Source organism: Dermacentor andersoni, chromosome 2 (assembly GCF_023375885.2).
Source record: "Dermacentor andersoni chromosome 2, qqDerAnde1_hic_scaffold, whole genome shotgun sequence".
Taxonomy (NCBI): Eukaryota; Metazoa; Arthropoda; class Arachnida; order Ixodida; family Ixodidae; genus Dermacentor; species Dermacentor andersoni.
Genome location: NC_092815.1, coordinates 59,472,473 through 59,488,907, shown reverse-complemented (window position 1 = coordinate 59,488,907; position 16,435 = coordinate 59,472,473). Strand labels below are relative to the sequence as shown.

The following is a 16,435-nucleotide window of genomic DNA, read 5'->3' as shown; positions in this document are numbered from 1 at the left end:
GCGACGGCTGACGACAGTGTAGCTGTGATGGCGAGCCCGCTGGACTTGGACATTGTGGCTGACATGCTGGCGTCTGGTGATGCCAAGGAGCCACCACCGAAAGATGATCGCCCTCTTCCAACGTTACACGAAGGCCTTTCTGCTGCCGATGTGCTGCAACGATGCTGCTCGAGCATGACGATACAGGGAAGCGGACTAGAGTTCTTTTAAATGATGTCGCATGTCAAAAATACGATCCTCATTGATGGAGCTAAATGAAGTGTTCAGCGAAAATCACTGCCTGCTGCAAATACGTGTACTTTTCTGTGCAATAAATTACTTTTGGAGTAATTATTCACGGTGAGTGGATAGTTTTTTTCATTAGTGCATTTTCGCTTCACAACATCACGTATGGCGAATTTGCTGCTGAAGCTCATTATAAGCGGGTTCGGTTATATTGAACTACTCCATATATCGATCAAATAGCGTTCGATCATGCTGTTCGTTACAACCCGGTTTTACTGTAAAGCTTGCATGGATGTTGAATGGTGAGAAAAAAAAAGACCTTTATTTATATTGGTTAATACATACATGTAACATAATTTGAGACATTATGTCCAATCAACTGAGGTGTTTTGTAAATGAGAAATTATTGCTTTGAGTTATCTGGTGCATCATGGCAATAACAGTATTAAAATAAGAGAACAGCATGTCACCGTATGTGTGTGCAGGGTAGTGTTCATTGAAGGAGAGAAGCACAATACTAGAGAATGCACATTACATTAAAGGGACAGAGAAATACGAGACTGGCCAAATTGCTTTGCCTAAATTGAGATATGGTTCGTATATAGGCTGCCTAAGGGCAAAGCATCCATACTGAATGACTGGCAATTGCTGAGCACAAGTGACCTGACATGCGCATTCGCCCAGAAACTGGTGCCCATGCGTAACAACCGCAGCTCTCCTGCAGGAGAATCACTTGCACCGCAGGAGCCATCATTTGCATTGGACACTGTCCCTCTACACTCTGATAAGTGTCATTATCCTTTATCATGGAACAGAAATAAATATCCGACTATTTCAAATAGCAAATTCTCTAATCGAATACAAATCGAATAGTAAAGACTATTTTATTCATATTCGAAGTTCTGAATATGTGCAAGTCTCTATTAAAAAAAGCAAATTAAGTGAATAATGGTCATGAGAAAATCAAGACTCTTAATTCTGGCACATAATTTGCCACCCCAGAATTACTGCCATGATATTGAGAACACCGGGAGCTCACACCTGGAATCTAACATAATAACAATGCACAGAAAGCGGTTTACATTCACTGTATTGTTAAAGGGGTCCTGATACACTTCTTGAACATAGTAGTAACGAAATGTTGCTGATCTGTGTTACAGGCTGCTGGGAACATGTGAGCCAAATATTTCTGCATTGCATGCAACAGGGAATTCACAAATACTGTCAAACACCGAAAAAAATCGCTTGGTCTCACTAATCCCATGCGCAGCAGATGCACCTAGCTGCATCTGCTGCGCGTGGTCACTGAGATGGTGGCACTAAGCTGAGTAGCTTAGTCTACCGCAGCCATCATGGGTTGCCGCGACAAGCCCTTTTGCCGTCGCAGCTCTCAACTTTTGGCCAGGGCTTTGCCCTTCTGGCTTCTCTGCTGGGTAGCTTCCAATGCACAAGCTGAGACGTAAGGAGAGAGAAAGCCAAGTATCGGTGAAATAACTCTACTAGTAGTTGAAGGACTTAAATTTTTTCGTCATAGGATTCCTGAGATGATGTCCTTTAATAGTGAGGCCATTCCATGGTTAGCTAAAAAACACATTTCCGGACCAATTTAACACCTTGCTATTCTAAAGAGACAATAGATAGAATGAATGAGTAATTTTAGGTTCTGCAATTACAGTGCTATATAATAAGCATGCTGAAAGGAAGCAGGCAGCTAAATGGACAAGCTCAATGACCGATCACGAACACAGTACCTTGGATCTCAAGCTTAGTCAAATGCTAGTGATTAAAGTATACGGTAGGAAATAGTATTTATTTATTCAGCAATACCCCTAAAGGCCCTCAGATTAGGGTATTACATTGGCTATTACATAGCATCAATGTAGTTTTCACGCACATGAGGTAACGAAAGCAGAGCCAACTAACAGGGGACTACAGATAGTGACGGCACATTTTGCCACCACAACCTGGGACGTCCCAGCGAGAATGATGCGTGTAAGAGGAAGCATTTTAGTTGAGTAGTTTTCTGAACAGCTGATCATTTTCAGCTATAAAATTTTTGAAACCTGCTACCTATATTTCTGGAGAAACTATAAAACTGGTCTCTGGATCTATACTATAGGACCTTTGTATGCAAATATTTTAGCTGAAACAGTTGTTTCAATTAGGCAGCCTCAAAATGCAGTAAACATGTAATAGGTAAGCCAAAATACCGATGTTTGTTTGAATTAACCAGCATTTTATCATTAGCTGACTGTATAGTATCTATTTGCATCCTCAAATATGTGAATGACCTTACATTTTGAGCACAGAAAAAGAAAGTTGGTCAAATCTCAATATATGACAATAAAAATGAATATAACACAAACGTAAGCGATTCACCCACCTGGACATCAGTGCATGTGAATCGGTCCCATTGGACTAAACCAGCCTTCCCAAAGTGGGCGGTGTAGGCAGCTGCAACTTTCTCTTCCAGCTCCTGCACCATAAGAAACATGAGAATGCTGGCGTGCTAGGCCGCAACCAATGCAGCCTGACTTAAAGGCAAACTAATCAGAAAAACATCAGTCGAGCTTATAAGTAAATTACTCTTCTGCAATACCAACAGCACTGCTTTTACCATGACAAGATGCTTGGTAGGCCAGAAAATATGCAAAAACACAAGGTGGGTGGCGACACCACCTTGAAATTCCCTCACTGAGAACTCGTTTCATCCAATGTTATTAGTTTTGATTCTGCCACCATCCATGGTCACCATCTTGTGATGGCAATGGCGATGGCACTGGGTAGGCTGGCTCTAACAGTAGGCTGTTGCGAATGCCACGAATGTGGCTTCGTATTGGATTGCACCGCCCAAGCAATTTACCGACAAATTGTCTTGAAAAGAAGGTGTGTGTTAGAACCGAGTAAATATTGTAATTATTCATTGTGAGCTACCATTTCCTGTTTTTGCGATGAAATCTTCTTGGGGCAGGCTGAAAATAGGTGTTTTTGATGGAAGATGAAGTGTCTTCGATGCGTTCAGTATACCGTAAGCAGTGCCAGGACGGACACTGCCGCAATCGGAGTCACCACTGCAGTCCCAGCTGGGGTCGGGAGGGCGTGTTATGACCAGCCAAGTTCGAATTACCCGGCAAAGGCTAATTTCAGGATCGGAATAACAAAAGTTTGTTCCCATAGAAACGTACAAGCATCTGCCAGGACCTTCAGTTCGGATTGAAGTAACCGAAGTCAAATTGATGGAAGTCTACTGTATCATTACAAAGCACAATGAAATATACTAAATGCAATAACAAAGTTCTAAAGTAGCAACGTGAAGAAGAGCAGGAGGCTGAAAAATCAAGAGCTGTGTATAGTAGCATATTCTGCGTACATTAATATTTGTCGCAACATATTCATAGAGGATATCTCCAATGCTATTCACAGCATGTTTACAGGAGGTATTCAGAGACCTGGAGTGGGAAGAATTGGGGATAAAAGTTGATGGAGAATACCTTAGCAACTTGCGATTCGCTGATGATATTGCCTTGCTTAGTAACTCAGGAGACCAATTGCAATGCATGCTCACTGACCTGGAGAGGCAAAGCAGAAGTGTGGGTCTGAAAATTAATCTACAGAAAACTAAAGTAATGTTTAACAGTCTCGGAAGAGAACAGCAGTTTACGATAGGCAGCGACGCACTGGAAGTGGTAAGGGAATACATCTACTTAGGGCAGGTAGTGACCACGGATCCGGATCATGAGACTGAAATAACCAGAAGAATAAGAATGGGCTGGGGTGTGTTTGGCAGGCATTCTCAAATCATGAACAGCAGGTTGCCACTATCCCTCAAGAGGAAAGTGTATAACAGCTGTGTGTTACCAGTACTCACCTATGGGGCAGAAACCTGGAGGCTTACGAAAAGGGTTCTGCTGAAATTGAGGACGACGCAACGAGCCATGGAAAGAAGAATGATAGGTGTAACGTTAAGGGATAAGAAAAGAGCAGATTGGGTGAGGGAACAAACGCGGGTAAATGACATCTTAGGTGAAATCAAGAAAAAGAAATGGGCATGGGCCGGACATGTAATGAGGAGGGAAGATAACCGATGGTCATTAAGGGTTACGGACTGGATTCCAAGGGAAGGGAAGCGTAGTAGGGGGCGGCAGAAAGTTAAGTGGGCGGATGACATTAAGACATTTGCAGGGACAACATGGCCACAATTAGTACATGACCGGGGTAGTTGGAGAAGTATGGGAGAGGCCTTTGCCCTGCAGTGGGTGTAACTAGGCTGATGATGATGATGATTCATAGAGTAAATAAAATTAAAAATGCTACGTTGAGCTTAGTTTCAAGAGTATTTGTTCTGCTTTCGTTGCACTGCACATCGTTTGTGCAATCATTTACATTCAAATTTCTCGCACAAGCATAACACAAACTTCAAATGCAGATTACCTGTATTTATGCCTTTCTGTTGTGGGATTCTCATCTGTACTCTTGGGACAAAGGAACGATAACACAGTAGTGCAAACAATCACAAGGGCATTTATTTCACCTTTCATAGATCAATGCCTGCGAGCCGAGTTGCTATCCACAAAACATGCCGATGGGCGCGACAAATCTAGAAGTCCAACTCACCGCGACCGGATAACGAGTGAATATGTTCGCCCCATGCTGGATCCCAACGCCTGGTCGTTCGCCTGTACGGTCACGCGAACGGTGGCGCGTTCAAAGGCGGCCACGCGAGATGGTCTCGCAGAAGCATGGATCGGCGCACGCGCGGCACATCCGCGGTGCTTGCCGTCCCGGACCCAAAGAGGGAGCGCCTTGTCTTACCCGCACCCAAGTAACCACGCCGTGAGGCGGCGTTAGCAGCGCAACACTCGCGCCATCTCTCGCACTGCGCTGCAACCACTCCGACCGCCGCGGGCACCAGGTCACGCGGCGAAGCCGCACTGCAGGAGACGGGAGCTATGCAGCAAAACAAGATACCAGGGGACGCGTGAGAGTCGCGCATCCCCACACTGTCAAAATCTGCGATTTTACTACTTCAACATGTGTAAGAGAGATGAAGTTACAGAACTTTTTCTGGTGAGTAAACAATAGAAAAATGCTTTGTTGCATTCAGTGTCACGAGTATTTGTGCTGCTTTATTCACCCTGCCCATCACTAGCGCAATCATCTATGCTGCAAATTTTAGAAGAGAAATAAAAATTAAGAAAATATTTTGTTTTAATGTGTTTTAAATGAGTTTTTTTTCCTTTCACTTTTCTTTCTTCACTGCATTGGGCTTCTTTCCTTGTCCTGGCACCTGTAAACATGCACACCTGTAATCTGTACAAAGTGTCAAATGTTTCAACAGCTTTTATGCACAAAATAATTTCCTCTGAAATAAAGAAATGAGAATGTAAGCACTTTGTATTACCCATAGCTATTGTTGCTTTCTGTGGACAGTGTACTGACGACAAAATACTAACAGCCAAAAGGAAAGAAACAAATTGCGACTTTGCTTCCATGAATCCACATGGCTACCCGTCTTTTTAAGACCACAACAATAATATGCCTCTGAATGCACACCTTATCTTTCCTGTTTCCAGGAATAATCTCTTACCAGTGTTGTGCTTTCTGAGATGACCTTGAATGCTTCAAGAAAATGTTGCTCCCGACTTCTGAAGAAACAATTCGAATGAAGGTCCAAGGGCAGAGCCTGGTATGCAGACCGAAATGCATCTGGTACTCCGCTCATGTATATCACATCCCAGCAGAGAAGACCAAACAGTGCATGAAATGTAGAGCCTTCACCGTGGACTCCTGCAAAACACAGAACAAAGAATATCGAAATGGGTTCTGCGGAGATATCCAAGGTCGAAGCACATTCACCATGTGGATCACAGCATAATGTGATGCAATGCTAAAGTGGAAGACTACAGCACGCAAGTGGATAAGGACAAACAAGATGGGAACAAGTGCCAGCCAACCCTACTCAGGGTAATTTTATTCAAGTACATTTTGTTTGAGGTAAGAATAAAATTTGTGAATTCCACAACCAATCTCGCCATTAGGCACTGCCAAACTGTGTCTTCACTGCATAACACGCATGTGCCACAGTTGAATTCTTTGTGCACTTATAAAATTTGGATGCTTGATATGTGGGTGCAAGGTGTGTTATGCACAGTAAATGGCAGTATATAATCCGTTTATGCTGTTTGCATGTTGAGACCCCTGCAACTACATTTTACAATTCAGTATTTGTGTAATGAAAGTAAGCCATAATTCCTTCGTGGTAGTCGCTAAGATCAGAGAGTTATCAGACATGAGATATTGTACACAACCCTGGTTCATTGTTTTGTAAGTACCACAGATGCGCAAACTACGAGTTTTACGAGAATCTCAATCATCAAAACTCAGTGCCAACCATGGCATAGGAGACAAATGTCAAAAAATTTCCATTTTGCAGTTTATACTGTATATACTCGTGTAAGGGCTGCACCCCCAATCTGGCAGCCCAAAATATGGAGAAAAAGAAATGTTTAACGGAGAAGCAATAGCATAGGGTTGTTAGTCAGAATGTGAATGGTACACGTAACTTGGCTGTAGAGAGGCCTAAAATAAGTCACTGTAACGTGTGTAAAATGTACAGGTATTAAAATAATGAGAATGATTAGTGGTGTATGCTATGAGCATAAAAGTTCTGCTACCAAGCGATTATGTACTGAACGAGTGAGTAACAGCAGCACTAGTACCTCACCATGAGCCCTTGAACGCAAGGGCTGGGAGGCACGTGCTTTACAAAAAAGCTATTGCAGCAGCAGCCTCTAGTGAGAGGATGCCCTACGTATACCTCAGTCTGACAACACGCAATGTGCCAACATCTCATAAAAACGTTAAAACTAACTTATTGTCAAATAGTGGTTCAATGCCAAGAAGCATTGCAGGGTGGAGGGGAACATTTTGTCTGTATGCCGAGGAAAAGTACTTTTTTCGTTGAGCTTCTATTTCTCGACACTCTAACAAGACATGAAGGACGGTAAGCATCTCGCCACAGTTATCGTAGACGGGAGGATCATCACCGGTTTATAGGTAGGAATGAGTGCCGTAAGTATAACCTATCCTAAGGCAGCAGAAAATAACCTCAGTCTGTCGTATGTTTGTTATTGGTGGCCAGTTCCCTATGTTTGCCTTAATAACATGAAGTTCGTTAAGCATTTCAGTGTCCCACGTACGTTGCCAATGGTCCCTCAGTTTCTTGCATATGAAGGGCATTAAATCTACAACAAGCACAGCTATGGAAGAATTACTTGGTTTTGTAGTTACTGTTGTGGCTATGCAATCGGCAAGCATATTACCCTCGATGCCTCTGTGGCTAGATACCCAGCATAATGCGATATGTTGATAAGGTGCGCCCAAAGCACAGAGGATTTCATAAAGTTCAGTAAAGACAGGATCTTTATTCTTTTGTAGAGATTTTAAGGCTTTGACAATGCTCAAAGAATATGTATTATTCCTTTTTCTTGTTTTGTTTCGTTGATGCACTGTACAGCCGACAAGAGTGCATAGGCCTCTGCCGTAAAGATGCTTGTCTCCAAGAGCAAAGAGATGGATACTGAGAAGGATGGGCCGACTGCAGCATAAGAAACGCCGGCATGCGGCTTCGAAGCATCAGTGTAGTATTCTGAGCACAAGTACTTTGACTGAAGTTCTAGGAAGTGCTTTCTTATGTGTATTTCTGGGGCATTCTTTGTACCTTCTACAAAAGGCATGACGCAATCTATCTTCTGACACAGCCACAGTGGTAATGGTTTGGCTGGAGCCATTAGCAGGTTTTCAAGAAGTGGGACAGCCATTGCTTCGCTGAGGTTCCTCACACGCAGCAAGAAAGGTTCTCTCACCAATGGACGAATGTGGGAAAGTGTGGCACAAGTCGTATTGTTTATGGCTTTGTTACAAGGATGTTCAGGCTTAGAGTGTGCTTTCAGGAAATACATGAAACTGGACAACAACCTTTGTAGATGGAGTGACCACTCACTGGACTCTACATGGAGACTTTGTACCGGGCTAGTTCTGAAAACTCCTGAGGCTAGGCATATTCCTAAATGATGAACGGGATCAAGCATATTTAGGTCACTCGATGTAGCAGATTGATACACCACAGCACCGTAATCTAGACGCGATCATAGAGATTCAGAAAGCATCTCCTGTCACTGCACCAATTGGTGTGGGAGAGAACTTTCAATATTGGCATGTCTACTTGTTTATCTTTTTCAGGTGACCGCTTTTCACTGTCTAACAAATGTTATCGCTCAGTGTGAGACACGCCCGCTTGTATCGGAAAATCCCGGAGCACGAACTTTTTGCCTGAAAAGACCAGGAAGTGCACGGCCCCGACAGCAGCTACAATGACAGTCCCAGTGTCGCCAGCATCACTCATACTGCAGTAGCCCAGGGAGCCACCAACGTTCCGCGGTTTAACATGTGAGGACCCGGAAAGCTGGTCGGAGACGTATGAGAGGGTCGCTGCATTTAACAGCTAGAACAGCGACGACAAACTACGCCATGTATTTTTTGCATTGGAAGACGCCACCAGGACGTGGTTCGAGAATCGAGAAGTCACCTTAATGACATGGGACCTGTTCCGAAGCGGCTTCCTGCAGACATTTACAAGCCTCGTGCGAAAAGAATGAGCCCTAGCTCTACTAGAAACCCGAGCGCATCTGCCCAACGATACCATCGCAATCTTCACGGAGGAGATGGCCCGCCTATTCCGCAACGCCGACTTGGAAATGTAAGGAGAAAAAGGTCTGCTTACTCATGCATAGTGTGAAAGAGAAACTTTTCGCTGGAATGATACAAAGCGCACCAAATACCATCAACAAGTTTTTTCGCGAGGCCACCAGCATCGAGAAGACACTGGAAATGCGGAACCGGCAATTCAAATGCTGCACAAATTCAACAAACTACGCCGGAGTTCAATCACTGGCCACAGACGACCTGCACGAAACTATCAGAACAGCCGTGCGGAAGGAGCTTCAGAAGCTGTTCCCTTCATCACAGCCTCCAGCATGCCAACCCATCACCCCCGCACAGCATTCCAAGGAAGACTGACATTTGGCAAGCCCCCGACCACCATCCGCTCTGCTATCACTGCAAAGAAGCAGGCCACATCTTTGCCGTGTCGCAAAAGGTGGATTACGATTCGTTGCAATTCCTCTGGTACTGGAGCCAGCAAATTAACACGACTTTCATTCCCGCTCAATAAAGTTACAGCTAATTTTCCCTGATAAAAGCACAAATTCCCTGAGTATTTCCAGACTATTCAAATTCCCTAAGAATTCCTGGTTGGTAGCCACCCTGGCCGACCACCCTTTAATATAGTAAATTAAGAATTGTTTCCACAATAACAAAAAAGGAGAGAAAGGAGAGCTTGTGTGCGCACAAAATGAACCCCAGCTCCAGCCCCAACACTCAAAATACACTTTCAGAGCCCCTTGCAATGTGGTGAACATTACAGACCTGAACATGCAATGTGGTTCAATGTGGTGTGGTGCATTGGAGAGGTTAAGGGGAAGGAGTAATTAGTTTCATATTCTTTCACTGCTCATGAAATTTTCTTGAATAGCTCCATTTGAGCTAGTACCTAGCTGATAAGACCTTGAGATGGCATGTAAGGATGCTGCCAAAGAATTACGCCCTATCCTAGCTTCTGGGCACCTCTGTACATGCATATGCCCGCTTCCCAACACCACTGCCATAATATGTTCTAATATCTCAACTTCCCACCCACCTTTAGGGTAGCCCTGCAGGTTGTAGTTCCGCAAGGCCACTTCTTCAACGGAGATGACTTCCATCGTTGTTCCATCTCGTGCTGCAAAAAGGTTAGTTCGCCCAGGCACCATGCGCTCAGCTAGCTGGCCTTCAATTTCCACCTGTAATGGCAAAACTGCATTGTAACACTTCCTGTGTGTTTATAGAGCAGCCTCTATGGTCATGAGGTCTGTACCAAGGTTAATGTAATGCGGGGCTCTTTCTTCTGAAGCAAGTCAATTCAGCAACCTTTTCAATATATCAGTGGAGAGTTGTGCCAGCATAAGCATGTGGTGGAGACCAAAGAGTGCTTCCACACATCAGTGAATTAAGCAAGAAGTCAGTAGTAGTAAAGTTATTAACAGGACCTTGCTGTGGTTACTACACTAGCTATTACCCCATGGTCTTTCTTAGCATGAAATTGTGAAATCAAATCATAACTACATTCCAATGTGTGTACTTGATTTAGGTGCACATTATTTAACCATGCAGAATCAAAATCAGTCTTAATCAAAATAGCTAAAAGTCTATCATACAGCTTTGGCACATTAAACTCTTTACAAGCATAAAAGCTCCATGGCCTCAATCTGTCAGTCTTCAGTGGCTAATATACTGCGCTTTGAGTAAACGAGAAAACACCTGTGGAAGTGCATCCCATTTCTCCTGCTCCAAAAGAGATTTCAGCGATGGCGACACGTTCTTGGGCATCCTTGCCACCAAGCGATTAGCCCTGGTGACCAAGGCATGACGAGCAGCAGGGCTGATGCCAGAGTCATCCAGAGCCTCATGCAAAACTTTTAAGGCCTGCACAAGAGCAACAACAGACAGAAAATTTTTGTGATTAATTGAAAGCAAATCTACAACAAGGCTACCCAGCCAATAATGTTGGTGGGTTTTAAAAAAGCAATGTGGCCAACTCTTTGAGGTCACTGTGGTTACCACAGATAACCACCCTTTCATGCCTTCTTCTCTTTGCCCCATCGTAGTTTTCCTTTCTTGCCATTAATATGTGCTAGCTTTCAACCCTGTTGCTCCCAATTACAGATGACAGTGACTATGCCCTGACATCTGAGTTAACAAGAACAGTATTTTTCTAGCAAGACAACAGCCATGGCTAGCTTTCGTGCACTTCAATGTCAAGGTGGTGTCGAAGTTGCTGAAGAAAGGAACAATCATCAAGAACAGCATGAGCATGCAGAAGTTACACTCTTGCTTTCTCTTTTAGCAAATGCAAAACTATTTTTCAGAGTTCCACAGGGAATTCAGGGAAACATTCCAGTGTAATAGCGCCTTGACTAGCTCAGATTTTTCTTAGATCGAACAGCCGAGTCTTATTTTTTTCATTTGATGGTTGTTTCTTACTCTTTCTTACAGCTTACTTTTTTTTTTTTTGAGAAAGCAGCTCTTAGGCATCCGTTCCTACGGCAAACATCAGCGTAACCAAGCTAACGGGCACAACAAAACATGAAAGTGAATATGGAGTGCAGCGGAGGATGGAAGACACAAGGTGGAAAGCAGAGGAGAAAGGTATGGTAAAAGGATGAGAAGAAAAGCGTAGTGCGGTAACGATGGCTGCGAGATGGTGCCAGAGTAGCACGCATCGTCTGGGAGGTCTGTCGTGGCGACTGCCGTTAATCGCGCCCACGCGTCACCCACGTGCTGGCTCTCGCAATCTCCAGATTAGCGATGCAGTTGTGCCACACTTCGCTCTGTTTGCAACGTGCTGCACAAGACACATTGTTTGCACCTGCCGATATATTGCGAAATGAATAGAGCTGCACTCAAATTTCACATTAGGGAGTGTTGTAATCATCGCTGAACATTTTTCCACTAATATTCAGTTTTTCTGTAGGAACAAACTTTTGTGCTTGAAAGGTTTAATTTCCTTAGGGTTATGCATCACAGTGTACACTGTCACTAATGTTGACATCAATGGTCGCTCTATGGTCACCGAAAAAAACAAGCTCCTCCCACAACAGTACCTGCTTTCTATTCCGCTATGATATTAAAAAGTTCAGTGGCAATTTAGCAGTAAAGCAATAGAAATGCATTAGCATTACATTGCATCTCTTTGAGGTCCTAAATCAGTGATTTAAACGGCATTCACCATATTGCAAAGTGTTGTTCAGGAGCTCACTCGACACATTTCCTGCCTCTTTGATGAGCAAAGTGCAAATGACAGTGGTCAGGAGCAGGATCAGACCATCATCAATTACACTATATATATATATATATATATATATATATATATATATTGCCACATGTACGTAGTGGGTCGAGAGCAAGAGTGGGTCGAGCCCAGAAGCACAAAGAAGACCGCACACTTTCCCTGGGACTTGCGAGCGCCAACCCCAACGGACGTGCTTTCCAAGAGCCAGCTGCTCTGCGGTTTATTAAAACTCCAAGAGTACTTCTGAAGGCTCGTGACAAACTGGTGGAGGTGCGGGGTAGCCCTCACGGATGTTGCAAACCCCTCCAAGGCTGCACACGACAAATTCAGTGCCAGTCGACAATCCTGTGCACAGGGCCAGCCGCAGGATCAGGGGACTAGCCCCGGAAGTCGTCGACACTACAGTTCCCATCACTTCAACCGGTATGACCAGTGCTTCCGCTCAACCCGCCCCAACCGGTACGGAGACCACGATGTTGAACCGGTATACACTTGAGAGCCCACGGGTTCTGACAATGTTCCATGGCACAGTGTTCGAAGATGTCGAAGACTGGATGGCCAACCTCGAGCACGTGGCCGCCTTGAACCATTGGAACGACGTGGCAAAACTGAGACATGTCTACTTCTACCTGGGGGACGGCGCGCGTACATGGTTTCATAACCGTCAGGAGCAACTGACGTCGTGGCACGAATTTTGTCAGCTTCTTGAAACCTACGCCAGTGCTGATTGCCACAAATGAGCGGAACGAGCAATTCAGGCTCGCGTGCAGTTGCCAAACGAAACTGTCACCATGTACGTTGAAGACATGACGCACCTCTTCAGATGAGCTGATTCGGGAATGAGAGAGGAGAAAAAGTTACGCCATCTGATGCACGGGGTCAAGAAGCAACTCTTTGCTGGTCTCGTGCGGAGCCCTCCGAAGACGGTCGTGGAGTTCTTGTCCAAGGCCGTGACCATGGAAAGGATGCTCCTGCATCAGTCCAACCAGTATGAGCGGCAAGTGAACAGCATGTCCGCTGCTGACATTTTCACTAGCATCGGAAGCAGCAGTGACTGTCTGTGAGAGCTCATTCGCTCTGTAGTGTGTGAAGAGTTGCAAAAGGCCGGCGTCACACCAACACCGCACCCTAGGGTACACTCCCTTACAAGCTTCATCAAGGACGAGCTGCACCAGGCCCTCCGTGATACCTTGCCACCTAATAATGCTACTGCACAATCTACTGAATATCGCCGTGCGACCTACCCAGAAGCCTTAAGGCACCCTGCTTCCTCTCCGCCGCTGTTTGTTCGTGCTCCTCCTACAGTGTCACTTCAGTCGGCGCAGCCGATATCGTACTGCGAAGCTGGGTGCAAGCCACCGCCCTTTACTCATGCCACTCCAGTTGACCATCATCCAGAGCAACCAGTCCATTACATCAACGATAGACGCACGTCCTCTAGGAAGTCGGATGTTTGGCGCACACCTGGTCGCCGGCCTCTGTGCTTTCACTGCAGTGAGGCTGACCACCTGTACCGGCAGTGCCCATACCGGCGCCTTGGACTTCGTGGCTTTTCCGCATACTTACCTCCGCCCCGATACGGCCAGCGACCCCGGGGCATGTGGGACTACTTCTCTCAGCAGCACTTGCCACCGCCTGCCATACGGCAGTCGGGGTCACCGTCTCCGGGACGATTTTCACCTCCACCCCAGCGGTATTCTACTGCGCAGTCGCCCAGTCCCCACCGGGAACACTAACTAAAGGGATCTTTGGGGGTGAGGTCACTGACAATTGAAGTGCTAAAGACCCCCAATCGACGCAGACACGGACAGATCCCGATCCGACACCACCTGCAGCTGAACAGCACAACCGGCTTTCTCTCTATATAGCAGTGACTATTGACGGTTACGCTATTGGCGCTTTAGTGGACACCGGTGCAGACTACTCTATACTAAGTGGGAAAATGGCAATGCAGCTGAAGAAAGTAATCACACCCTGGTATAACTCGCAGATTCGGACAGCTGGCAGCCACGTCGTTACCCCACTGGGTGCCTGCATGACTACAGTTGAAATTCAAGGATCTACATTCGCAGAGTGTTGCCTTGTCTTATGCGAATGATCCCGCGACGTTATTTTTGGCATTGACTTCCTGCAGGAGTATGGTGCTATTATTAATCTTCAAGAGTGTCGTACCACATTCTCAGCCGACCGAGCAATCGACGTGCAGGACGATCAACGGCATGCTGACATACTTCGTGTTTCTGGAGACAGTGTAACGCTTCCTCCACGAGCCAGTGTCCTCATCGACGTCACGTGCTGTGCATTACGCGATGGTGAAGCGGTGGGTGAAACTAATTAGGAACACCTCCTGAAGCAAAGTGTTTGTGTGGTTAGAAGTGTTATACAGCTTCATGATAGCCAGTTGCAATTGCTTGTTACCAACTTTAGCAACAAGCATCGACATCTTTTCCAGGGCACTTAGATAGTGTTTGCAGACAAAGTAGCAAACGCTAACAACTGTTTCACGTCAGAAGTAGTGGAGACCGCAGACACGTCTCTGGGCCATATCAACATCAATTCTGAACTGTCCACCGATAGCCAGACAGCACTGTGCAAACTCTTGCATGAATTCCGGACCTGCTTTGCGAGTTCTTCAAAGGTATGCCAGACTCCCATCACTAGGCACAGGATCATCAAGTTCGAGGACGCACACCCGATACACCAGCAGCCTTAGCACATGTCAGCAAAAGAATGCAAAGCCATACGTACGCAGGTCCATGAGATGCTTGACAATGGTGTCATCAAACCTTCCAACAGCCCGTGGTTGTCTACAGTCGTTCTTGGCAAAAAGAAAGATGGAACGCTCCGCTTCACTATCGACTAACGGAAGCTTAACAATGTGACTAAAAAGGACGAGTACCCGCTGCCGCATATCGACGACTCGTTAGATAGGTTATGGTATGCCCACTCTTTTTCTTCTCTCTATTTAAAATGTGGCTACTGGCTAATCGAGGTAGACGAACGAGACCGCGAGAAAACAGCCTTTGTGACTCCAGATGATCTCTGCGAATTTCGAGTCCTTCCTTTTGGCTTGTGTTCAGCCGCAGCTACTTTCCAGCGAATGATGGACACTGTCCTCACTGAGCTGAAGTGGCAGACTTGTCTTGTGTATCTTGATGATGTGGTCGTATTTTCTGAAACGTTCAAGCAGCATCTTCACCACCTGCGGAGTGTGCTAGAAGCCATCCGATTGGGAGACCTCATACTTAAGCTGGAAAAGTGCCACTTCGGTTATAAAGAGCTCAAGTTCCTCGGCCATGTAGTAAGTGCCAAAGGGGTCTGACCCGATCCAGACAAGCTTGTCGCTGTGGCTGCATTTCTAGCTCCTGCCGATAGGAAGGCCATCCAGCGCTTCCTGGATTGTGCGCCTACTATCGCCGGTTTATTAAGGGCTTTTCGAAGATAGCAGTGCCTCTGACTTGCCTTAAAAGGGACAACACGCCATTTGTCTGGCATGATGAGCAACAGGCAGCGTTTGCTGAATTACGACAGCACCTACAGTCAGCACCTGTTCTTGCATATTTTGACAATGATGCCAATACAGAGGTGCATACCGACGCCAGTAGCAATGGCCTTGGCGCAGTGCTCATCCAGCGTCAAGATAGGGTGGAAAGAGTTATAGCCTATGCCAGCCATTCACTGTCCCGTGCCGAGGTGAATTATTCGACTACAGAGAAAGAATGCCCCGCAGTCATGTGGGCGATTATCAACTTTCGCCCCTACCTCTATGGTCGTCCCTTCAAAGTAGTGACATATACATATACACACATATACATATACACACACATACACACTGTTCTAAGCTCTCTCATCCCCTTTCTACCTCTACCACTCGACCGGCTTCCCACACATCACACACATACACTTTTCTCCACTTTGACACTCCTAATACTAATGCATTAGAAAGCGTAACTAAATGTTGCAGCCGTGCATGCCAAAACACAGAGCCAGGACAGTGCAGATGCTTAGTACAGTGTAAGCTATGCTTGCACATGCACATACACAGTGGCAAGCCCCATTCCTCAAAACTCATCAATTCTTAATCCACTAGCATACTGCAGATAAAACCCAGCAGTAAAAAAGGATGATAAGTTGGTATAAACATGAGGTCACACAAAAGCATGCCTACACCATAAATTAACAATTCACACACAACAACATAATGGCTCATGTTCTATACACACACATATAGATGATGAAGAGACAAGCAAACAGCTATGCTTC

The 16,435-nt window shown here is 45.4% G+C and overlaps 1 protein-coding gene across 3 annotated transcripts in view; it reads right to left on the bottom strand.

The window, feature by feature from the left end:
* The window catches only part of LOC126542226 (fanconi-associated nuclease 1-like), a 58,037-nt gene that overhangs the window by 8,158 nt on the left and 33,444 nt on the right, over nt 1-16,435 (bottom strand). For all 3 annotated transcript variants that reach the window (XM_055077112.2, XM_055077111.2, XM_050189188.3), the window contains exons 9-12: nt 10,642-10,806; nt 9,983-10,124; nt 5,813-6,012; nt 2,609-2,701 (exon numbers count right to left, since the gene is read on the bottom strand). In XM_055077112.2, the coding sequence (XP_054933087.1) occupies nt 2,609-2,701; nt 5,813-6,012; nt 9,983-10,124; nt 10,642-10,806 (600 nt within the window). The remainder of the gene's footprint in view (nt 1-2,608; nt 2,702-5,812; nt 6,013-9,982; nt 10,125-10,641; nt 10,807-16,435) is intronic.